The sequence below is a fragment of the Cherax quadricarinatus genome, chromosome 96 (assembly GCF_038502225.1).
Source record: "Cherax quadricarinatus isolate ZL_2023a chromosome 96, ASM3850222v1, whole genome shotgun sequence".
In the NCBI taxonomy this organism is placed as follows: domain Eukaryota; kingdom Metazoa; phylum Arthropoda; class Malacostraca; order Decapoda; family Parastacidae; genus Cherax; species Cherax quadricarinatus.
Window position 1 is genome coordinate 9,261,312 of NC_091387.1, and position 27,214 is coordinate 9,288,525.

Here is a 27,214-nt window from a genome sequence, read left to right on the forward strand (position 1 = left end):
TTGACAAGTGTGACATGCAGATTGGTTTTGTTGACTGTGTTCGTAAGAGTTACAAGTGGTACATGAAACTTTTCTTCCATCTCATGGACATTTCAATGCTGAATGCATATAATATGTACCAAATAAAGACTGGTAACAGACCACCGTATGGTGAATTTTGTTTGTCTGTTGTCAGACAACTCATAATGAAGTACCAGGTAACAACACCTGCAATACAACATGGTCCTCGAATTCATCACAATATACCCAAGCGTTTGAGAAGAGAAGGTGATCATTTCATAATACAGCTTCCTTCAACTCAAAAGAAATTTGCTCAGAAGAGATGCATTGTCTGTGCACAAACAAAACGACGGCAACAAAGACGCAAAGACACTCGGTTTATGTGTGAGGAATGTAAGGTGCCTCTGTGCATGGTGCCTTGTTTCAAGGAGTTCCACAAGCTCCAGCAGTTCTAAAACCATGTCCAGTGATTGTAAATATGTAAATATATGATAGAACATTAGTATTATACAATATTTGTGCATGTTTATTGTAATAAACAACAGTGGTAAACAATAATATGATAATAACTTTAGTGCGGTTATTGTGTTCAATACAGTGAGTTTATATATATAAATTATATACAGTATTGGTCTCTCAGGCCCCAAATGTTAGTAGGAATAGAAAAAAATTGGAAAAGAAAAGAAAAAACAACTAAAACAACAAAATAATATAATACGCGTATGTGGAATTCGTCGATGTTGCCGCCACCACATCATTTTCTACAAACTTCTTGGCACTGTATCTCGGTAAGTACTGATCAGATTCTAATTTTTTTTGTTTTATTACCTTCACAAAAATATGCTCTTTAATTCTGTAAGAAAAAATAATTTTTTTTTTTTTCAAAATTTCTTGGACACTGGTGCGTGACTTCAGATTTTGGCCTTGGACCCTGAAAGGGTTAAAATAACCTTAATTTTGCTTAATGAAGGCCTCAAAGCACAAAGTAGTGATGGTGGCAGTTGTTCAAAGCCTATGAGAAGCTGTGAAGTGCTTCTCATCAGTGAAAAAGTGAAAATTTTCCACTTGTGCATAATTTATCAATTAACCCTTTCAGGGTCCAGAGGACAAATTTCAAAGTGCACACCAGGGTCCAAGAATTAAAAAAAAAAAAAATTTTTTTTGTCTTATGATATGGTAAAGAATCTTTTTCTGAAGGTAATAAAGCAAAAAGTACGAAATTTGATGGAAAATTGACGAAATTATGCTCTCGCAAATTTTGATATGTCAGCGATATTTATGAATCAGAGATTTTGCCAACTTTGACTCCCATTTTAGGCCAATTACATTATTCCAGTCGACCAAATTCTTAGCTATTTCACTAGTATTACTTCTATTCTATCGATTGAACACAAGAAATTGCCAAGTCAACTGTTTCAACTACAAAATAAAGTGATTGGAAATTGGTAATTTGGCCAATTTAACACAAAGTTCAAAATATTCCAATTTCAAAATAGGGTCCAAAATTTTTATTCAAACCAAAAAATAGAAGATTTACTGTTATGCAATATTATAATAATTGTGTAAACATCATCACCACATTTGTTAATGTATATTAGACCCACCAGCTGGCGTGTATTAGATGTGTAAGGTCGTTTGTTTACTCTTGAACATCGGCAAAAATTTAACATTTCCGCTAGTTTGAGCTCAGTTTCAAGCCATTTCCAGTGCTAAAACCAATCAAAATAAAATCATCTCTATTTCTGTAATATGTCTTCCATTCTATCAAATGAGACCAAGAAATCGCAAATACAACTATAAAAAACACGAAAAAACACTGCAAAGTCGCTGTTTTAATCGAAAATCACGATCTCAGTTTTTTCTCTCATTATACACTGTGTGCTGCAGGATTTGTTTTATGTGGTGCACACATACCACATAGATGTATTCTCTTATATCTAGGCCCAAATTTATCACTCACAGCATATCAGAGTGAGCTGAGCTCATGGCGTAGTTCTACGGTTTGGACCCTGAACGTAAAGCCGTAGATCTACGGCACGGACCCTGAAAGGGTAAATCTTTATCATAATATAATAATATATAATAATAGTCTCCATGGGGAAGTGGAACAGAATTCTTCCTCCGTAAGCTATGCGTGTTGTAAGAGGCAACTAAAATGCCGGGAGCAAGGGGCTAGTAACCCCTTCTCCTGTATAAATTACTAAATTTAAAAAGAGAAACTTTTGTTTTTCTTTTTGGGCCACTCTGCCTTGGTGGGATACAGCCGGTTTGTTGAAAAAAAAAAAATATAATAATATCTTTATTTACTACAAGTACATGTACAAGGTATACAAACCATAGCTGACTTCAATGACATACATACTACTATATAGAAAGCCACTTGTTATGCTGAGCATTTCCCGCAAATTAGGTCAGTTTTCTCCCAGGATGCCACCCACACCAGTCCACTAACACCCAGGATGCCACCCACACCAGTCCACTAACACCCAGGATGCCACCCACACCAGTCCACTAACACCCAGGATGCCACCCACACCAGTCCACTAACACCCAGGATGCCACCCACACCAGTCCACTAACACCCAGGATGCCACCCACACCAGTCCACTAACACCCAAGTACCCATTTTACTGATGGGTGAACACAGACAATTGGTGTAAGGAAACAAGTGCAATGTTTCCACCTCTACACCGGGAATTGAACTCTGGCCCTCACCATTTGAAGAGAGCTTTTGCCACCAGGCCACAGGGCACCGTGGCCTGGCCTGGTATGTATGTAAATGAAAAATGACACATATACAAGGTTCACTACTATCCGCGGTTTCATGTATCCACGGTGGGTCTTGGAACGTATGCCCTGTAGATACAAGGGGACTACTGTGTTTGTCAATCAAGTTGTGTCTGTCAATCTGGTTGTGTCTGTCAATAAGTAACAAAAAAGGCACAATACCGTGACTGGAACGATACACAAATAACCCGCACATAAAAGAGAGAAGCTTACGACGACGTTTCGGTCCGACTTGGACCATTGACAAAGTGACTTTGTCAATGGTCCAAGTCGGACCAAAATGTCGTCGTAAGCTTCTCTCTTTTATGTGCGGGTTATTTGTGTATGTGTCTGTCAATCCGGTTCTTGTTTATTTTGCTCATGTTCTTTTATCACCTTTACCTGCTCTATTTGTGAAATCAAAATATACTCTAATAAACAAAACATTGCACAGGATATTTGTAAAACTTACCTCTATATTCCAGAATTTTCATAAGACATTAATATTAAGTCTGCAATCATGGAAAGGAATTTGTCAAACTTTTTAAAATGTATAATTACCCCAAATTTTTAATTATGCTTTACGACTGTGCCATAATCAATTATCATACCTAATATAACATCTGCAATTTCAAGTTAAATGTTAAATGCAATAAACACCAAAGGCAAAATTTGCAAGCTGAAAAATGCAGGAGCTATATTACATACAAATTCTACCTTAAATACATATATATAGCATATATGTGCTGCCTATGTAAAAGTTCAGAAAATCTAAAATACATACTGGGTGCATAAGCCTAATTTTCTTAAAAAATAGAAGTTTACTAAAGCTAAATTAACTTGTTATATGAAAAAATTTATATGTGCACATAAAGCGATCAATGATATGCTTTCTATGACAAAGAACTTACATACCAATTCACTCCAGAACCAATAAGGGTGCTGGAAAAGAATTAAGACATAACAATAACAGGTTACTGTAGTGACAATGACAAAAATGCTACACTAAAATATCTTACAACATTCTGATTTGGTAGATGTTTGTACACAAGTAGAAGTATTAGGCTCACTGAACACCAAAGATCTGTGAACATTAGGCTCAGGGAACACAAAAGATCTATGAACATTAGGCTGAATAAACACAAAAGATCTGTGAATACATGGCTGAACAAACACAAAAGATCTGTTAATACATGGCTGAGGGAACAAAAGATCTGTGAATACACGGCTGAATGAACACAAAAGACCTGTGAATATTAGGCTGAACAAACACAAAACATCTGTGAATACATAGCTGAACGAACACAAAAGATCTGTGAACATTAGGCTGAGGGAACACAAAAGATCTGCAAGATATGCTCAAACTAACAGTGTTACGTAGACAACTGGTTCAGAGAACCAACAAACTGATGAATTAGACACTTGCGTAACATCTAAGTATCTTCCCTGTGAAAATTTTTTGACAACCAGCGGCTGCCTCTGTACTGGACTAAGGAAGCCATTGGTTGGTTAAACATTTCCACAACAATGATAAACATTTCCACAACAATGATACCTAAGTATTGCACAAGTGTCTAACTCATTAACACTGTTATATTATAGTATATTACAGTATATCCAAGACAAAGCTCACAACATTAACTAGAACAGAGAATATTTATATATTTCTTCATTAACACATCGGCCGTTTCCCACCAAGGCGGGGTAACTCAAGAAAAGAAGAAACACTTCCATCATCACTCACTCCGCCACTGTTTTGCAAGAGGCATTCCTACACTACAGCATAAATTGCACCAACAAAAGCAAAGTATTAAGTGGCTAAGATAGAAGCTATCCTGAATTTTCGATGTCAGAGGAGCAAGGGAGACCTGACTTGATAGAAGCCAGAGGGAGCATCTCACGAGAAGGCTAACACTGAGGTCTGGTTGTGTGACCTGACCTCAGTTTTATTTCAGTTCTCTCAAATTACCTGTTTTGCACATTTATCATTACAGAACAAGAACCCTGAGTGAGGATGGTAATGTTCAGTTTTATTTGTCTAGTTTTGAAATACACATCAAATTCCAAAACCACCTGTCCCCACACACTAATTTAACATGTTCACATATACTTGCTGGATAATCAAGCCCCTATGACTTAAAACCATCTTTATCCATTCCTAGGACATCCCTCACCCCAGCATCCAGCCACCCTGTATTTAAACACCCTCTGGACCAAACTATTATCTCTTCCTTCTAAATGCTCAGAGCATCTCAACAGCAATTCCTGTGATCCCTGAAATACACTTTTTCAAACTACCATAGTCTTATAATTTCTACACTCCTTATTCTCTGCATAATATTCACACTACAAACCTAGCTGAAACATGGCATCTCCACTGTCTCCAATCTGCTCCTCACTACAATGTTTAAAAACCATAGTTTACACCCCTATACAAGTGTACCCTGGTACAGTCTGCTTCCATAAACTCTTTCTCTCTACAGACACCTCAACACCCTACCAATGTCATTGTTCCTTTCTCTTACTATGCACTTTATGATTCACTTCATCTTCCATACACCCATCTCTACATACAACCATTCCCACTGTACATTCACTTCTTTCATACTTTCTTCAATCTCATGTTCAATCTTTTGTTTGCTTATTTATTCACGCGGTTTCCTATCATTCTTTATTTACATAAAATCTGTCACTTTCCATGCCGACACCAACAATCCTCTTTTCTGTCATGTCAGAGATCACAGTCATCCTATTGCCTGGTCTTCTGCTAAAACTGTCTACCCTACTTCTAACTTTCACAGTTGCCATTTGGTTGAATCCTCCCTTATACACAACTTTCCTTGTATGAATCTTAGTCCTGGCTTTGCCTCTGTAGGTGCCTTTCTTTCCCATTACATTGTAAAATGCTCCAAACTTCAGAACACCCATGACTTAACCTGATTCTTATTTCCCCTTCTCCCTCTTCCCACTTCCTCTTTCCTCTTTCTCCTTTGGGTTTTCTTTCTTCTGCCTTGGGTAATTTCTTTTTCTTTCTTTCAACATACCAGCCATACCCCACCGAGGCAGGGTGGCCCAAAAGGAAAAACTAAAGTTTCTCCTTTTAAACTTAGTAATATATACAGGAGAAGGGGTTACTAGCCCCTTGCTCCCAGCATTTTAGTCGCCTCTTACGACACACATGGCTTACGGAGGAAGAATTCTGTTCCACTTCCCCATGGATCCTTGGGTATTTGTCCTTTATTAGCCCCCCCCCCCCCCGTGTTCTTGCTCCTACCCTCTGTGGGCCCCTAGATCCCTTACTGCTCCTCTTCCTTAGTATTTGACTGCCCCCACTACTACTACTACTACTACCTTCACCACCACCTCTCTTGCTCCCATCAATGTCTGCTGGCCTATATATACTCCTTCCTTCTCTCCTTTTTGTTGGTGTGACTTTATAAATGATCCAAGTCGGACCGAAATGTTGTCAGAAGCTCCTCTCTATGTGCGGGATATTTGTGTATTGTTCCAGTCACGGTATTGTGCCTTTTTTTGTTATTTAATAATATCTTTATTTCTACATGTACAAGGTATACAGACCATAGCTGACATCAATGACATACTACTATAGAGCATTTCCTGCAAATTAGGTCAGTTTTGTACCAGGATGCCACCCACACCAGTCCACTAACACCCAGGATGCCACCCACACCAGTCCACTAACAGCAAGGTACCCATTTTATACTGATGGGTGAACATGGACAGCAGGTGTCTTATGGAAACATGTCCCTAATGTTATCCAGCCGTACCAGAGATGTGAACTCCGGACCTCAGTGTGTGAGCTGAGTGCACTAGCGATGGTAGTGGGTCTGTGTCAACCATCTTTGATACTGCTTTAATGTCACCTCTGCACCATTTATAACATTTCTGGTATATTTTTAAATGTTTATACAGCAGTGTACTATACATTGTAATAAACAGAATAGAAGAAATCAGCTGTAATATACCTTATTTAGGTATGCACACTGGTCAGAGAGCCTGCCGTAAGTCCAAGTCATCGGTAAACGAGTATGACGCTAAGTGAGGAGAAGCTGTATAAACCCGATAATCATATTAAAGGTGTATTATTTGGTATTCACTGTTGCTAAATTTCAGTCTAATTCCATTCAAAAATTTGACTTATCTATCACAGCTCTTTTTGATGCCTACCACACACATATATGGATGATACTATGGTAAGAGTCAGCAGAAAAGTTCACAAACATTTTCTCTTCTGCATACATCGTATTTCTAACAATTTTGCATTACTACATCTGTGAAGAACAAAAAGGCCACAATATCGTGACTGAAACAACACACAAATAACCTACACATAGGATAAACTTACGACAACGTCTTGATTCGACTTGGACCATTAACTAGGCACACTGGTTAATGGTCTAAGTCGAACAGAAACGTCGTCATAAGTTCCTTTCTTGTATGTGCAGGTTATTTGTGTATACCACATCTGTATTCTTTATCTTTTTTTTTAACACATCGACTGTTTCCCACCGCAGCAAGAAAAAACACTTATCATCACTCACTTCATCACTGTCCTGCCAGAGGTGTGCAGACACTACAGTTCAAAAAATACAGCATATCTCCACCCCTCTTTTATCTTATAATTTATATTTCCCACGACTTCAACCAGTGGTGGCAGTATTATTGCCTCTTCCTTCCATCTTTCTAACATGTCACTGATAAACTCCAGTAAATACTTTACCTCTCAACTTTTTCTTATTGCCATCCCTTACAGCTACCACTGCTTCATTTTTTCCTTAACCCTTTGACTGCTGCAAGCCCCTTTCTGAAACTGTCATTTTATGTCGCAAAATTTTTGAAAAAAAAAAAATTAATTTTCTTATGAAATGATAAGAGAATCTATTCCCGATGGTAATGACACCAAAAGTACAAAATTTAATCGAATACTCACGGAATTACACTCCCGCGAAGTTAGCAATCTCAGCAACATATACGCATTGGCGATTTCGCCGACTTTGAGCCCTGTTTTTTAGCCAATTCCGATGTTCCAGTTGACCAAACTCATAGCTATTTCTTTAGAACTTCATTTTTTCTATCAGTTGAGTACAAGAAACTGCCCATTTACCGATTTGAACTACCCAATAAAGTGGTCAGAAATTGGCAATTTGGCCAATTTCACGCAAATTGAAAAAGATGCCAATTTCAAAATAGGGTCCAGAATAAACAATGTAGACATTCTTGGCACTAAAATAACATATCCTCTATTCATTAGTCACGTCTCTAGGCCCCTTTTATATTACTATTGCTTTCTATTTTTATTTTTTATTTATACAAAAAATACAAAATTTACTGTTATGCAGACTACTGTATTATTGTAAAAATGGTATAAATAATATCAGTGCACTAGAGAAAGAATATCAGACTCCCCAGTTGATGTGTATTGGACGTGTGGTGCGATCTGCTTATTCCTGAACATTGGTAAAAATTGAACATTTCTCCTACTTGGAGCTCAATTTCGAGGTCGTTTTCATCGTGAAACTAATCGAAATCATCTCTATTTCTGTAATATGTTTTCCATTTTATCACGTGAGACCATGAAAACAAGAATACAACTATAAATACTATATGAAAATACACCTCAAAGTCGGCATTTTAATCCAAAAAAAATGGTCAGTTTTTTTTTCTCGCTATGCACTGCGTGCTGCAGGATTTTTTTTTATGTGGTGCACACTGACTACACAGACCCATTCTCTCACATGGAGGACTACCAGCTTTCTCCCGCTTGATTTGAAGCCGCTAGAATTTACACGTATAAATACGTCCGAAACAGTGGCACGTAAGACGTATATTTTTTTTTTTTTTTTTTTTTTAACAAGTCGGCCGTCTCCCACCGAGGCAGGGTGACGTATATATATGACCAAAACAGTCAAAGGGTTAAACAACACAGGTCAGCTGTGCATCACTAATATCTACCAATGGCATAATTTGTTTACAGGAGGGCCCCGTTTATACAGCAGATTAGGTTCCGGGCTACTGCTATACAGGAGGGTCCTATTTATACAGCAGGTTAGGTTCCAGGCTACTGCTGTACAGGATGCCCCCACTTATACAGCAGGTTAGGTTCCAGGCTACTGCTGTACATAAGGGCCCCACTTATACAGCTGGTTAGGTTCCAGGCTACTGCTGCACAGGAGGGCCCTGCTTATACACCATGTTAGGTTCCAGGCTACTGCTGTACAGGAGGGCCCTGCTTATACACCATGTTAGGTTCCAGGATAGTGCTGTACAGGAGGGTTCTGCTTATACAGCAGGTTAGGTTCCAGGCTACAGCTGTACAGGAGGGCCCCACTTATATAGCTGGTTAGGGTCCAGGCTACTGCTGTACAGGAGGGCCCTGCTTATACACCATGTTAGGTTCCAGGCTACTGCTGTACAGGAGGGCCCTGCTTATACACCATGTTAGGTTCCAGGCTACTGCTGTACAGGAGGGCCCTGCTTATACACCATGTTAGGTTCCAGGCTACTGCTGTACAGGAGGGCTCTGCTTATACACCATGTTAGGTTCCTGGCTACTGCTATACAGGAGGGTTCTGCTTATACATCATGTTAGGTTCCAGGCTACTGCTGTACAGGAGGGCCCTGCTTATACACCATGTTAAGTTCCAGGCTACTGCTATACAGGAGGGCCTTGCTTATACACCATGTTAGGTTCCAGGCTACTGCTGTACAGGAGGGCCCTGCTTATACACCATGTTAGGTTTCAGGCTACTGCTGTACAGGAGAGCCCTGCTTATACACCATGTTAGGTTCCAGGCTACTGTTGTACAGGAGGGCCCTGCTTATATACCATGTTAGGTTCCAGGCTACTGCTGTACAGGAGGGTTCTGCTTATACAGCAGGTTAGGTTCCAGGATACTGCTGTACAGGAGGGCCCTACTTATATAGCTTGTTAGGTTCCAGGCTACTGTACTACAGCAGTAGCCTGAACCTAACTAGCTATGTAAGTAGGGCCCTCCTATACAGCAGTAGTCTGGAACCTAACTTGCTGTATAAGCAGGGCCGTCATGTACAACAGTAGCCCAGAACCCAACCTGCTGTATCAGCAGGGCCTTTCTGTATACTTAAATCAAATACTAACATATTTTACCAAGGATGGTGAACTACTAAATAAGGTGTTCACAATGTATGTTAATTAAAACTGTGATATGAACTAATGGTATGATGTCTGAACCTTAGAGAGAGATGTTGGCAAGCTTGATAAAGTTAAAAGCCAAGCTACAAAATGGCTTCCAAAGCTATAAAATAAAATGCTTACAAACATGAGAATGGAGGAACATGACAACAGGCCTACTAGCCCATCAACAGCCTACTGGCCCAAGACATGTTTTCAATGCCTGATATAAGGAAAAGACATAATAACCACATATAAGATTATCAAAGTATATATAAGAACTGATATGGAACATTTCCTAGCACCACCAACAAGTGTATAAAATGTAATAAGAGATCACAGCTACAAAACTAAAAAATAAATGGTGCCAAAGGGCTATTTAAAAGTTTTTCAAAAACAGTGCAGCAGAACAATGCAGTGTGAGTTACAACTCTAGGAAACTTAAAACCATTATGTGATAAATTAAATATAAAGGATGAAATACCACAAGGTTACAAATCCCACAATGAAATACCACAAGGCTACAAAATTACAAATATATAGCAATGAGCTACTGAAAGTGGTAGAGTGTTTGTATGCAGTCTAAGGCTCAGGATAAACTATTTAGAAATGAAGTATTTATATTAGTATTATTTATAAAATTAAGCCTTAGACAAGAATGTGGTGTCAATATAGTTGTTTAATATATACATAAATGGGGCTATACAATAAGTGAACACTGGGGTGTTGGGATGTGGGATTTAAAGATAATATGATACAAAGTGGGAGTCATCATGTGTACTCTTTCCCAGTGACAATACTTTTAGATTCTAAAGAGATGTTACAAAGACTGGGGATGTTATGAATGTGCAAAAAAAAAAAAAAATAGAAGTGAACATAGAAAAGAGCAAGGTGATAAGAGTAACAAGAAAAGTGTTGGTAATGATGCCAAATCAGGAGGAGTGTGGAGGAACTGGATGTATTTAGATACTGTATTTGGAAGTGGATGTCAGCAGACAGGTCTATGAAAGATGAGGTGAATCAAAGAATACAAGAGGGATAAAATAGGTAGAATAAAGATAGAATAAAGATACCAGCATTTTATCAGTCCATACAAAGAAGAATGGTGAAGAACAGGAGGAGTTTGAGGTAATCAGTCCCTCAGCCTTGAATCCATGTAATTAGTTCATCAATCTTGAAAAGAAATTGGTATTCATTTCGAGATTGATGGACTGATTACCTCCAACTACTCCTGTTCACCAGTCTCCTTTGTATGAACTGATGAAGCCACTGTGTGGAGAAACATTTCTTCATTAAAGATACCCAAGTGTTGCACATGTGTCTAATTTATCAGTAAGAGACATGTGCAACAGTTGGGTATCTCAGTTTCTCCAAGGTTGATAGACTGATGACATCTTTACCTCGCCACTGCTGCTGCCTTCAAACCATTATCTGTATTTGACTGAAGAAGACTACTGTGTAGGTGAAACGTTTCAACAATAAAGATACCCAACTGTTGCATATGTGACTTACTCATCAACTTGTTGAGAAGGTTTGATCACTCAGAATATAAGAAACATCTCAGAAATATCGGTGGGAAACGGCCGACTTGTTGAGAAAAAAAAAAAAAAAAAAAAATAAGAATTCAGTAATTTTTTTTTCCACTGTGTACATCTTGACCATTTTTTTTTTTATCAAATTTGTGATTTAGAGCTTTTAGTAATTAAAGACATTATTTCTGTGGAGTGCTTTTGCCATGAAAATGTCTTTTAGCATTTTTAACGCTACTATGAATGGTTCAGGTATTTTTTTAAACACAATGGCCATCTCCCACTGAGGCAGGGTGACCTGAAAAAGAAACACTTTCACCATCATTCACACTATCACTGTCTTGCCATAGGCACGCAGATACAACAGTTCAGGTGTCCCTCTAAACAGCAAATATCCCTGCCCTTCTTCAGAGTGCAGGGACTGTCCTTCCCACCTCGATAACTTAAGTCTGGCTAACTGATTTTCCTGAATCCCTTCACAAAATGTTACACTGCTCACACTCCAGTGCTCGTCAGGTCCTAAAAACAATTTGCCTCCACTCCAAACACTCAACCCCTGCAACCACAACTAGGCAAGTACACACAGCATATGGGTGCCTAGCAAACTTAAGAATAGCATTCCGACATCTCGAAAAGGAATCATTAGGAACCCTGCATACCGTGTATGTCAGGCCTATATTGGAGTATGCAGCATCAGTTTGGAACCTACACCTAGCCAGGCATATAAGGAAATTAGAGAAAGTGCAAAGGCTTGCAACAAGACAAGTCCCAGAACTAAGGGGCATGTCCTACGAGAAGAGGTTAAGAGAAATCAACCTGATGACACTGGAAGACAGGAGAGATGGGGGGGATATGATAATGACATATAAAATACTGAGAGGAATTGACAAGGTGGACAGAAACAGGATGTTCCAGAGATGGGACACAGCAACAAGGGGTCACAATTGGAAGTGGAAGACTCAGATGAATCTTTAGTCACAGAGTTGTCAGGAAATGTAATAGTCAGGGAAGTGATGCAGTGGAGGCAGGATCCATACATAGCTTTAAGAAGAGACAAAAAAAAAGGGTATAGTCAAAAAACAAAATGTATTTACCAGTGAAGGTACGACAGCATCAATTTGATCAGGGGCACCTTTCCCAGGACTCGTGCTGATGGTTATCTCCCCACTCGTTGATTTATTAGATTTGTGTTTGCGCAAACGAAATTTTCTTCTTGATTTTGTTGATGGTGTTGTAGGTTCTCCATGCTGAGGACATCAAATTACAACAATATTTTAACCAGTAATTGATTTGATTATGTTAAACTACTGTACCTATATAAAAATTCACATAACAGTCTATTTGTAAAATGGCAAGTAATGTACATAATATGTGCTGTCTATACAGATCCACAGGGAGTGTTAGATGACTGGTGTGGGTTGCATCCTGGGGACAAAATTAACCTAAGTTGCCAGAAATGCTCTGCATAACCAGGAACTTTCTATATAGTATGTCATTTATGTCAACTATGGTCTGTATAAGTTGAATCATGTACTTGTAGAAATAAAAATTACCATTTTTTTATTTAACACATCAGCTGTCTCCCACCGAGGCAGGGTGACCCAAATAGAAAGAAAAACCCAAAAAGAAAAAAATACTTTCATCATCATTCAACAATTTCACCATCACTCATACATAATCATTGTCTTTGCAGAGGCGCTCAGATATGATAGTTCAGAAGTCCCTCCGAACTGCCAATATCCCAAACCCCTCCTTTAAAGTGCAGGCACTGTACCTCCCATTTCCAGGACTCAAGTCCGGCTAATTGGTTTCCCTGAATCCCTTTGCAAAATATCACCCTGCTCACACTCCAACAACTCGTCAGGTCCCAAAAACCATTCATCTTCATTCACTCCTATCTAACACGCTCAGGCATGCTTGCTGGAAGTCCAAGCCCCTCCCCCACAAAACCTCCTTTACCCGCTACCTCCAACCTTTTCGAGGACGACCCCTACACTGCCTTCCTTCCCCTACAGATTTATACGCTCTCCAAGTCATTCTGTTTTGTTAAATTCTCTCTAAATGACCAAACCACCTCAACAACCCCTCATCAGCCCTTTGACTAATACTTTTAGTAACTCCACACATCCTCCTAATTTCCGCACTCCAAATTCTCTGCATAATATTTACACCACACATTGCCCTTAAGACATCTCCACTGCCTCCAGCCACCTCCTCACTGCAGCATTTATAACCCAAGCTTCACACCCATGTAAGTGTTGGTACCAATATACTTTCGTACATTCCCTTCTTTGCCCCCATGGATAATGTTTTTTGTCTTCACAGATACCTCAACGCACCACTCGCCTTTTTTCCTTCATCAATTCTATGATTAACCTCATCCTTCATAAACTCAGCCACTGACAAATCAACTCCCAAATATCTGAAAGCATTCACTTCTTCCATACTCCCCTCTCCAATGTCATATCCAATTTTTCTTTATCTAAATCATTTGATACCCTCATCGCCTTACTCTTATCTATGTTCACTTTCAACTTTCTACCTTTACATACCCTCCCAAACTTGTCCACTAACCTTTGCAACTTTTCTTTAGAATCTCCCAAGAGCACAGTATCATCAGCAAAAAGTAACTGTGTCCAACTCCCATGTTGCATTTTGATTCCCCATAATTTAATCCCACCCCTCTCCCGAACACCCTAGCATTTACTTCTTCTACAACCCCATCTATAAATATATTAAACAACCATGGTGACATTACACATCCCTGTCTAAGACCTACTTTTACCAAGAAGTAGTCTCCCTCTCTTCTACACACCCTAACCTGAGCCTCACTATCCTCATAAAAACTCTATTATTATTATTATTATCATCATCATAATCATTATATAGGTCTCGCCAAACTTGAAACTGTCAATAATAAAAACTTAAATATAAAAAAAAACTATAAATGTACTGGGTTTCATTGTGTGTTTCAGAGACCAGAGTTCTCTAACTGTTTCAACTCTCCAATGTCTGCACTTTAAAGGAGGGTTTTGGGATATTGGCAGTTTGGAGGGACTTCTGAACCGTCGTATCCGAGCGCCTCTGCAAAGACAGTGATTATGTATGAGTGAGGTGAAAGTGATGAATGATGATGAAAGTATTTTCTTTTTTTGGGGGATTTTCTTTCTTTTTGGGTCACCCTGCCTCGGTGGGAGACAACCGGCATGTTGAAAAAAAAAAAAAATTTGAAAAGGTAAAGAATCTTTTTCTGTAGGTAATGACACTAAAAGTATGAAACTTGATGGAAAGCTTACTGAATTATGTGGGAGCAAAATTACTGATCTGGGCATAATTTATGCACTTGCAATTTTGCCACTGTATACTATTTTAGGCTAATTCTTAGCTATTTTGTTAGTATGCCCTGCATTCTATGGACTGAGTACAAGAAATCTCCAATTCAACTATTTCAACAACAATATAAAGTGATCAGAATTTGGTAATCTGGTAAATTTCACACAAAATTAAGTATATACCAATTTAAAATTAGAGTCCATAATAAATAATTTATCCATGGGGAAGTGGAATAAGAATCTTTCCTCCGTAAGCCATGCGTGTTGTAAAAGTCAACTAAAATGCCGGGAACAATGGGCTAGTAACCCCTTTTCCTGTAAAGATTACTAAAAAGAATAAGAAGAAGAAAATTGTCAAAGTGGGAAGTCTGAATGTGCGTGGATGTTGTGCAGATGATAAGAAAGAGATGATTGTGGATGTTATGAATGAGAAGAAGCTGGATGTCCTGGCTTTAAGTGAAACAAAGCTGAAGGGGGTGGGAGAGTTTCAGTGGAGAGGAATAAATGGGATTAGGTCAGGGGTTTCAAATAGAGTTAGAGCTAAAGAAGGAGTAGCAATAATGTTGAAGGATAAGCTATGGCAGGAAAAGAGGGACTATAAATGTATAAATTCAAGGATTATGTGGAGTAAAATAAAGATTGGATGTGAAAAGTGGGTTATAATAAGCGTATATGCACCTGGAGAAGAGAGAAGTGTAGAGGAGAGAGAGAGATTTTGGGAAATGTTGAGTGAATGCGTGGGGAGTTTTGAATCAAGTGTGAGAGTAATGGTGGTTGGGGATTTCAATGCTAAAGTGGGTAAAAATGTTATGGAGGGAGTAGTAGGTAATTTTTGGGGTGCCAGGGGTAAATGTAAATAGGGAGCCTTTAATTGAGCTATGTGTAGAAAGAAATTTGGTAATAAGTAATACATATTTTATGAAAAAGAGGATAAATAAATATACAAGGTATGATGTAGCACGTAATGAAAGTAGTTTGTTAGATTATGTATTGGTGGATAAAAGGTTGATGGGTAGGCTCCAGGATGTACATGTTTATAGAGGGGCAACTGATGTATCGGATCATTATTTAGTTGTAGCTACAGTTAGAGTAAGAGGTAGATGGGAAAAGAGGAAGGTGGCAACAACAAGTAAGAGGGAGGTGAAAGTGAATAAACTAAGGGAGGAGGAAGTTCGGGCGAGATATAAGCGGCTATTGGCAGAAAGGTGGGCTAGTGCAAAGATGAGTAGTGGGGGGGTTGAAGAGGGTTGGAATAGTTTTAAAAATGCAGTATTAGAATGTGGGGCAGAAGTTTGTGGTCATAGGAGGGTGGGGGCAGGAGGAAAGAGGAGTGATTGGTGGAATGAAGAAGTAAAGGGTGTGATAAAAGAGAAAAAGGTAGCTTATGAGAGGTTTTTACAAAGCAGAAGTGTTATAAGAAGAGCAGAGTATATGGAGAGTAAAAGAAAGGTGAAGAGAGTGGTGAGAGAGTGCAAAAGGAGAGCAGATGATAGAGTGGGAGAGGCACTGTCAAGAAATTTTAATGAAAATAAGAAAAAATTTTGGAGTGAGTTAAACAAGTTAAGAAAGCCTAGAGAAAGTATGGATTTGTCAGTTAAAAACAGAGTAGGGGAGTTAGTAGATGGGGAGATGGAGGTATTAGGTAGATGGCGAGAATATTTTGAGGAACTTTTAAATGTTGAGGAAGAAAGGGAGGCAGTAATTTCATGCACTGGCCAGGGAGGTATACCATCTTTTAGGAGTGAAGAAGAGCAGAATGCAAGTGTGGTGGAGGTACGTGAAGCATTACGTAGAATGAAAGGGGGTAAAGCAGCTGGAACTGATGGGATCATGACAGAAATGTTAAAAGCAGGGAGGGATATAGTGTTGGAGTGGTTGGTACTTTTGTTTAATAAATGTATGAAAGAGGGGAAGGTACCTAGGGATTGGCAGAGAGCATGTATAGTCCCTTTATATAAAGGGAAAGGGGACAAAAGAGATTGTAAAAATTATAGAGGAATAAGCTTACTGAGCATACCAGGAAAAGTATACGGTAGGGTTATAATTGAAAGAATTAGAGGTAAGACAGAATGTAGAATTGCGGATGAGCAAGGAGGCTTCAGAGTGGGTAGGGGATGTGTAGATCAAGTGTTTACATTGAAGCATATATGTGAACAGTATTTAGATAAAGGTAGGGAAGTTTTTATTGCATTTATGGATTTAGAAAAGGCATATGATAGAGTGGATAGAGGAGCAATGTGGCAGATGTTGCAAGTATATGGAATAGGTGGTAAGTTACTAAATGCTGTAAAGAGCTTTTATGAGGATAGTGAGGCTCAGGTTAGGTTATGTAGAAGAGAGGGAGAATACTTCCCGGTAAAAGTAGGTCTTAGACAGGGATGTGTAATGTCACCATGGTTGTTTAATATATTTATAGATGGGGTTGTAAAAGAAGTACTTACTGTGCTTATGGGAGATTCTAAAGAAAAATTGCAAAGGTTAGTGGATGAGTTTGAGAATGTGTGTAAAGGTAGAAAGTTGAAAGTGAACATAGAAAAGAGTAAGGTGATGAGGGTATCAAATGATTTAGATAAAGAAAAATTGGATATCAAATTGGGGAGGAGGAGTATGGAAGAAGTGAATGTTTTCAGATACTTGGGAGTTGAGTGTCGGCGGATGGATTTATGAAGGATGAGGTTAATCATAAAATTGATGAGGGAAAAAGGTGAGTGGTGCGTTGAGGTATATGTGGAGTCAAAAAACGTTATCTATGGAGGCAAAGAAGGGAATGTATGAAAGTATATTAGTACCAACACTCTTATATGGATGTGAAGCTTGGGTGGTAAATGCAGCAGCAAGGAGACGGTTGGAGGCAGTGGAGATGTCCTGTCTAAGGGCAATGTGTGGTGTAAATATTATGCAGAAAATTCGGAGTGTGGAAATTAGGAGAAGGTGTGGAGTTAATAAAAGCATTAGTCAGAGGGCAGAAGAGGGGTTGTTGAGGTGGTTTGGTCATTTAGAGAGAATGGATCAAAGTAGAATGATATGGAAAGCATATAAATCTATAGGGGAAGGAAAGAGGGGTAGCGGTCGTCCTCGAAAGGGTTGGAAAGAGGGGGTAAAGGAGGTTTTGTGGGCGAGGGGCTTGGACTTCCAGCAAGCGTGCATGAGCGTGTTAGATAGGAGTGAATGGAGACGAATGATACTTGGGACCTGACGATCTGTTGGAGTGTGAGCAGGGTAATATTTAGTGAAGGGATTCAGGGAAACCGGTTATTTTCATATAGTCGGACTTGAGTCCTGGAAATGGGAAGTACAATGCCTGCACTTTAAAGGAGGGGTTTGGGATATTGGCAGTTTGGAGGGATATGTTGTGTATCTTTATACGTATATGCTTCTAAGCTGTTGTATTCTGAGCACCTCTGCAAAAGCAGTGATAATGTGTGAGTGTGGTGAAAGTGTTGAATGATGATGAAAGTATTTTCTTTTTGGAGATTTTCTTTCTTTTTTTTGGGTCACCCTGCCTCGGTGGGAGACGGCCAACTTGTTGAAAAAAAAAAAAATAAATAATGTGACAAGGAGAAGCCTGGAGGTGGTGATGTCGTGTCTGAGGGCAATGTGTGATGTGAATATAATGCAGAGAATTTGTAGTTTGGAAATTAGGAGGAGGTGCAAGATTACCAAAAGTATTATCCAGAGGACTGAGGAGTTGTTGTTGAGGTGGTTCGGACATGTAGAGAGGGTGGAACAAAATAGAATGACAGTCTATAAATCTGTAGTGGAGGGAAGGCAGGGTAAGGGTTGGCCTAGGAAAGGTTGTAAGAAGGGGGTAAAGGAGAGAAAGAGGGAGTATATATAGGTCAGGAGGCGGTGGCAGCGGCGGTGGCAGCTGTGGCGGCAGCGGCGGCAGCAGCAGCAGCAGCAGCAGCAGTAGTAGTAGTAGTGGTGGAGTCAGTCAAATACTACTAAGAAAGAGGAGCACTGCAAGGGAGCTAGGGGCCCACAGAGGGTAGTAGGAGCAAGAACACAGAGGGGGGGAAAATAATGAAGGAACAAATACCCAAGGAAGAAGAAAGACAACACATAGGAGAAAGAGGAAAGGGGAAGAGGGAGAAGAAGAAAAAGGAATCAGGTTAAGTCATGGGTGTTCTAAAATTTGGTACATTTAACAATGTAGTGGGAAAAAAGGCATCTACAGAGACAAAGCCAAGAATAAGATTCATACAAGGAAAGTTGTGTATAAGGGAGGATTCAACCAGACGGTGACTGTGGAAGTATGGTAGACAGTGTTAGCAAAAGACCAGTCAATAGGATGCTGTTTTCTGTCATGTCAGAGATCACAGTCATCCTATTGACTGGTCTTCTGCTAAAACTGTCTACCATACTTCCACAGTCACCGTCTGGTTGAATCCTCCCTTATACACAACTTTCCTTGTATGAATCTTAGTCTTGGCTTTGTCTCTGTAGATGCCTTCCTTTCCCACTACATTGTTAAATGTTCCAAATTTTAGAACACCCATGACTTAACCTGATTTCTTTTTCTTCTTCTCCCTCTTCCCCTTCCCTCTTTCGCCTTTGTGTTGTCTTTCTTCTGCCTTGGGTATTTGTTTTCATTATTTTCCCCCCCTCTGTGTTCTTGCTCCTACCCTCTGTGGGCCCCTAGCTCCCTTGCAGTGCTCCTCTTTCTTAGTATTTGACTGACTCCACCACTACCATTGCTACCTCCACCACTACTACTACCACCACCTCCAGGCCTGTATATACTCCCTCCTTCTCGCCTTTTCATTAGTGTGACTTTGTAAATGGTATAAGTTGGACTGAAACGTCGTCATAAGCTCCTCTCTTCTATGTGCGGGTTATTTGTGTATCCAAGTAATCTATTTGCCTTATTACGTATGCAGTAATCCTCCCAAGAGTGAAGAAAAAATTCCCTAGTTTCCATTTCACAGTCATTTAACCTTTTGAAGGTCGCCAGGCCCTCTCAGAGACTTGTTCTCAGGTTCGCCAAAATAAAAAAAAAAAAAAATTCTTATGAAAAGATAGAGAATTTTTTCCCAATCACAATGACACCAAAAGTATGAAATTTGATGGAAAACTTATGGAATTATGCTCTCGTGAAGTTAGCGGTCTCGACGAGGTTTATGCATCGGCGATTTTGCCCAGTTTGAGCCCTATTTTCGGCCAATTCCAGTGTACTAGTCGACAAAAATCATAATTATTTCGCTAGAACTCTGTTTTTTCTATCGAATGAGTACAAGAAACCACCCATTTACCAATTTTAACTATCCAATAAAGTGGTCAGAATTTAGCAATTTTGCCAATTTCACACAAATTTCAAAAGATGCCAATTTCCAAATAGGGTCCAGAATAAACAAGAAAGACATTCCTGGCACTAAAATAACATTTCCTCTGTTCATTAGTCACATCCCCAGGCCCCTCTTACATTTCTTTTGCTTTCCACTTTGATTTTTTATTCTCACAAAAATAATAAGATTTACTGTTATGCAGACTACTGCATTAGTGTAGAAATGGTATAAATAATATCGGCGCACTTGTAAAAGAATATTAGACTCACCAGTTGACGTGTATTGGACGCTTGGCATGATTTGTTTACTTTTGAACTTTGGTAAAAATCGAACATTTCTGCTACTTTGAGCTCAATTTCAAGGTATTTTTCGTTGTAAAACCAGTCAAAATCATCTACATTTCTGTAATATGTCTTCCATTCTATACAATGAGACCAGGAAAACTAGAATACTATCATAAATACCATACGAAAATACAGTGCAAAGTCGCTGTTTTAAACCAAAAACATGGTCAAAGTTTTTCTTTTTCTCACTACGCACTGTGTGCTGCAGGATTTTTTTTATACTGCGCACACTGACCACATAGACCCATTCTTTCATATGTAGGCCTACCAGCTTTCTCTTGCTAGATTTGAGGGCACTAGAATTTATGCGTACTAGTACTTCAAAAACCCTGGCGCGTAAGCCGTACTAGTATGGCCGAAACCCCGAAAGGGTTAACAAGACAGTAGTACCACCCTGAATGGTTGCCATATACCAACCAACAACCTATCACAAAATTATGGGTAGAAACAGGGTCATGACATAAAAGCAACTCGTATGACACAAGAAGAAACAAGCTCACATAAAGGTAACTCATACACATTACAGATGGACCTGCCACACATAATTACAGGTAAAAATAGGGTCATCACATAAAAGTTAACTCATATACAATACAGCTGGACCAATAATTTGCATTTCTCACCTTCATGGTTACTCTTGGTCCTCAGTCTATTTTTTTTAACACGGTGTATAACCCTTATTCAAGTTTTCCATATCTGCGTCTTTTCTGATAACCCACAGGTTGCAAGGTTCAACTGTACAATATAACCAGCATATAAACAAAAAAGGGATAACTATGATAATTCTATAAAGAATACTAACACTAATATCGTCTTGGTGTTCAATGGAGTCAAGAAGACGGGCCAACTGCTGGACGTGGTGTTGCGTTGTGGTGATTTCTTTAGTTAGTTGGTCGAGCCCAGAGCTGTCCATCAGCCATGATCGCAGTGTTCCAGCACCTATCAACATTAATTGTAAGGGATATTGTATCTCTTAGTTAACAGTTATGTTGTGGATAATATTTTGCAGCAAGGGATAACATGAATTTTTTCAGTGTTTTTAATTATCATTATTATAATAATTATCATTATTATAATAATTATCATTATTATAATAATTACTCTATATTAAATTATTACTAGCAGTTTTTATCATTACTAGCAGTTTTAGGTATTAAACCAAGTACCAATTTAAACCCAAGAGTACCCATCCAGCTCACCAGTTTCCCTGAACCCCTTCATGAATGTTACCTTGCTCACACTCCAACAGCACATCAAGTCATAAAAACCACTTACTTCACTCACTCCTAACATGATCACACATGCTTGCTGGGTGTCTAAGCCCCTTGCACACTAAATCTCCTTTACCCCCTCCCTCCAGTATCAACAATAAATTCTGATTACAATCATTATATTTTAATATTTATTCTCATCAGGAAGAGCATACCAGGGTATAACAGATGGAGACTATTTCTAGAAGTATACCTCTCTAGGGTTAAATATTTCTAGAAGTATACCTCTCTAGGGTTAAATATTTCTAGAAGTATACCTCTCTAGGGTTAAGCATTTCTAGAAGTATACCTCTCTAGGGTTAAGCATTTCTAGAAGTATACCTCTCTAGGGTTAAATATTTCTAGAACTATACCTCTCTAGGGTTAAGCATTTCTAGAAGTATACCTCTCTAGGGTTAAATATTTCTAGAAGTATACCTCTCTAGGGTTAAACTGAAAGACAACTCTGATACAGAATGCCAGTTTATGGATTCTATGTATGTTCAAGTTATGCTATATATGTACTATATTATTATAGTCATGTGGGAAGCACCAGACCTGTAGGGGGTTGCACAACACCTGGGCAATGGGGGACAGATTCAAGAGGCTTGCACCAGCATCTTGAAGATGCACTTATTACTGCTTCAGATACAGTGATTACTAAAATAACATTCACTAACAACTCTAAATATTTATTCTCCAAAAATCTTTAGTGTCAAAAACTTGAGCTATCTTTAAAAGTGATGAAAAAGATAGTACCTATAAACTTACTAGACTATAATTCAACTAATTATTTCTTATAATCACGTGCAATGATGTACCATTGTAATTTTAAATTAGGCTTAAGCTTGCTTGAAATGCTTTGCATAACTATGGGCCTTCAACATGCTCCCAAGTGACACTCATTACTGTATAAACAATATATCACGTTAAAACAAACTTGTATTGTATTGTACCTAACGAGATAGGGTGACCCAAAAAGAAAAAAAGAATGCATTCACCATCATTCACTCAATTGTCTTGTATTTAAGTATGCTCAATGATGACTCTGAATATACAGTATTATCATATACAGTGGACCCCCGGTTAACGATATTTTTTCACTCCAGAAGTATGTTCAGGTGCCAGTACTGACCGAATTTGTTCCCATAAGGAATATTGTGAAGTAGATTAGTCCATTTCAGATCCCCAAACATACACTTACAAACGCACTTACATAAATACGCTTACATAATTGGTCGCATTCGGAGGTGATCGTTATGCGGGGGTCCACTGTATACAATATACATTAACCAACAACAATGATGCTATCTGCTGGTTTTACAGCAGTAATTAAATAGAAGGGTTATTCTATTTTTTATCAGAAGGAAACACTAAATAAGAGGTCATGTGGGACCTGGGAAATAAGAGGCATTCAAATTCAATCCAAGGAAGAGGAGGTTAAGTACACTTCCTTGGATCAAGAGTCCCACACCAGCATCAAGGAGAGCAGCAGATATGTTATGGACTGTACTGACTGGACTGACTGGACTGTACTGTACTTTGTTAACACAGTACGGTCCATAACACATCTGCTCTCCTTGATGCCTGGTACATTACCCATTAAGGGGTAATGTACCAGGCATCAAGGAGAGCAGTAGATGTGTTATGGACTGTACTGTGTTAAGAGGTAATGTACCAGGCATCAAGGAGAGCAGATGTGTTATGGACTGTAATGTGTTATGGACTGTACTTTGTTAAGGGGTGATATACCTGCAGCAAGGGGGCTTGGACTTCCAGCAAGCGTGCATGAGCATGTTAGATAGGAGTGAATGGAGACGAATGGTACTTGGGACCTGACGATCTGTTGGAGTGTGAGCAGGGTAATATTTAGTGAAGGGATTCAGGGAAACCGGTTATTTTCTTATAGTCGGACTTGAGTCCTGGAAATGGGAAGTACAATGCCTGCACTTTAAAGGAGGGGTTTGGGATATTGGCAGTTTGGAGGGATATGTTGTGTATCTTTATACGTATATGCTTCTAAGCTGTTGTATTCTGAGCCCCTCTGCAAAAACAGTGATAATGTGCGAGTGTGGTGAAAGTGTTGAATGATGATGAAAGTATTTTCTTTTTGGGGATTTTCTTTCTTTTTTGGGTCACCCTGCCTCGGTGGGAGACGGCCGACTTGTTGAAAAAAAAAAAATAAAAAATACCTGCAGCAGCTCCGGTCAATGTGGTCCCTGTGTTGGACTTCCCTTCCCGACCAATAGTGCCAGAATGTGACCCAGGTAGAGATCTGGGTAAGGAACTTCGACTGCCTGGCACAAGCGGATCTGTAATGCAATAATTATTATTGGTAACCAACTGGTACTATCTCTCTCCAGAAAATTACCTTTATATTTCTCACTATAATCTCTTAATATTAAATACAGAAGGGTACAGTGAATTTATGCTTCAAACCTCCAAGAAATTCAGAAAAATAAATGTTTTTGCCACTTTCTAGAAAAAAAAATCTGGGAACAAAGTTTCACAGATCCTATGCCACTTATCTAATTATTCAAGTCTACTCTTAAATTTACATTTTGTGAACGAAGGCAAACATCTTATTTACGAGCATAATTCAACTAGTCTGAATTATTTTCATGCAGTAATTATTTATATTCTCCATGAAGAAGTGGAGAACAATCCTTCCTCGGTAAGCCATGTGTGTCGTAAGAGGCGACTAAAATGCCGAAGCAAGGGGCTAGCAACCCCTTCTCCTGAATACATTACTAAATTTAAAAGGAGAGACTTTCATTTTTTACCTTTTGGGCCACCCTGCCTTAGTGGGATATGGCCATTTGTTGAAAGGAGAAGATAGAGTTTGAATTATTAAATATGGTTATAAACAATGTTAAAAGGTAGTTACAATTCCTTGGATCAAGAACTCTTCAGCAGCATTAAGGAACCCATTTTGCAGATCATTAAGGGTGTTAATTTGAAATATACTTGGGGATGTGACTTCAAATACATGTTCCATGTTATGTGGTGCTTCACTAGGGTTAATCCTTGGTCCTCTCCTCTTTTCTTCTTCCCCAGTTTTCTACTCCCCTAATACCGTATTATGCGGCTTATAAGACTTGTTTTAGTCTCAATGCTCGGCATCGGACATAACTGGGAGAGCTAGAGCCCACCCCAAACTTACAGCTCCTGTCACTGACCTTTAGTTTATAGGACGCAGGGTGGTTTTTGGAGACATTTTATGAAAAAAAAAATGCGTCTAATAAGCCACGAAATATGGTATGTTGTTTATAGTATGTGATGACATATCTATCCTGTATTGCTATAACTCTTGCAGATGTGCAGCAGTCTCCAGCTTGTGGCTTGGTTGGCAACACTTCGCCTTACACACTCAGTGCCTGTGTTTCGATCCTCGGTACGGGTGGAAATGTTGGGTGTGCTTCCTTATACCTGTTGTCCTTGTTCACTTAGCAGTAGGTAGGTACCAGGGTGTTGGTTAACTGTTGTGGGGACAAGACTGAAGGACCATAATGAATATAAGACAGACAGTTCTCTATGACACACTGACTTTCTTGGGTTATATGGGTGGTTAATCCTCCAGGCTAAAAATCCCAGCAAATCTTACATTAATGACTTCTTACCTGGGGCCTACTGCTTAATGATACACTAAAGTTTTACTTGAAAATACCTCAGGGCATTTGCCACACTTTCTGCTGATTCTACAGTCTTCCAACTAGTATCTTCTCACAAATGGCTTGGAGTGGTGCCAGATGGTCTTAATTTGACATTAACATACCAGTATTAAAATTTAAAGTAGATCAGATAAGGTGATCTTTGGTTATTGAAGCCCTAATCCAGACATGAAATAGCATGGAAAGAACAAAAAGGCACAATACCATGACTGGAACAATACACAAATAACCCGCACATATGAAAGAGAAGCTTACAATGATATTTTGGTCCAACTCAGACCATTTACAGTCACACATTGTCATAAGCTTCTCTCTCCTATGTGTGAGTTGTGTATAGCATGGGAAGTGTCAATTGACTGGCAGAGATTTTAACAGAAGCAGAGATTGGTGTGGTTGACAAAGAAGCCTATAGTTTGGAATATCAGTAACACAACATGGACAGCCACATGCTGACAGAGAAAGAGAGTCAGGAACCATGATGTCAAGGTGGATTTACAATTTTAATTTGATCATGGCAAAGCACTCCTGTTGAGGTCAATTAGTGCCTGAGAAAATTAGCAGCAATCAGACTTGAGCCAGGAAAGTGGAGGAAAAGTCCAGACCCCTAAATCAACAGCCCCTCACTGGTATCAAGGCATCTTGAGAGGATCAAGGTAAACACACACACACACGCACACACACCCTCAGTACAAAGACTGTGTGAATATTCAGCATGGGGTCAGAAAGCCGAAGAGCATAACATCAATATTGTAATACAGCCTGTCAAGATGAAAGCAGAACTTACAGAAGCCACAATGAAATGTAACATGATGAAAGACCTTGCAGAGGACCCTCTTAGCAATCCACCTGGGTTGAACAAGTAAGGAGCGACTCCTGCAGACCAATTCCAACTTTAACAGCCAGAGGCAATTACAAATCTAGGGTCATGGGTTCAGGAGAGGCATGCCTTTTCCCACTTCACAGATTCCAAATGAACAGTAAAAGTAACCCTGATGCAGTTATCAAGGTCAAGTGCAATAGAGGAAGGCCAAGTGACAATGGTGAAACATTTCAGACCTAAGTTAGAAAATTTTTTTTTTTTATTATTATCACACTGGCCGATTCCCACCAAGGCAGGGTGGCCCGAAAAAGAAAAACTTTCACCATCATTCACTCCATCACTGTCTTGCCAGAAGGGTGCTTTACACTACAGTTTTTAAACTGTAACATTAACATCCTTAACCCTTTCAGGGTCCGTCCCGTAGATCTACGGCTTTACGTTCAGGGTCCAAACCGTAGATCTACGCCATGAGCTCAGCTCACTCTGATAAACTGTGAGTGGTACATTTGGGCCTAGATATGAGAGAATACATCTATGTGGTATGTGTGCACCACATAAAACAGATCCTGCAGCACACTGTGTATAATGAGAGAAAAAAAATGAAATCATGATTTTTCGATTAAAACAGCAACTTTGCAGTGTTTTTTCGTATGTTTTTTATAGTTGTATTTGCGATTTCTTGGTCTCATTTGATAGAATGGAAGACATATTACAGAAATAGAGATGGTTTTGATTGGTTTTAGCACTGGAAATGGCTTGAAACTGAGCTCAAAGTAGCAGAAATGTTAAATTTTTGCCGATATTCAAGAGTAAACAAACGACCTCACACGTCTAATACACGTCAGCTGGTGGGTCTAATATACATTCACAAATATTATTACAGTATTGCATAACAGTAAATCTTCTATTTTTTGGTGTGAATAAAAATTCATTATGTGAATAAAAAATCAAAATGGAATTTATTTGTAAAGCCTCAAAACATAACTAATGAACAGAGGAAATGTTAGTTTAGTGCCAGGAATGCCTACATTGTTCATTCTGGACCC

At 39.1% G+C, this 27,214-nt stretch overlaps 1 protein-coding gene across 2 annotated transcripts in view; it reads right to left on the reverse strand.

The window, feature by feature from the left end:
- LOC128701709 (oxysterol-binding protein-related protein 3) overlaps positions 1–27,214 on the reverse strand; it is a 347,084-nt gene that overhangs the window by 238,863 nt on the left and 81,007 nt on the right. For both annotated transcript variants that reach the window (XM_053795571.2, XM_053795569.2), the window contains exons 7-9: positions 23,870–23,989; positions 21,230–21,366; positions 12,561–12,713 (exon numbers count right to left, since the gene is read on the reverse strand). In XM_053795571.2, coding sequence (XP_053651546.2) covers positions 12,561–12,713; positions 21,230–21,366; positions 23,870–23,989 — 410 coding nt within the window. The remainder of the gene's footprint in view (positions 1–12,560; positions 12,714–21,229; positions 21,367–23,869; positions 23,990–27,214) is intronic.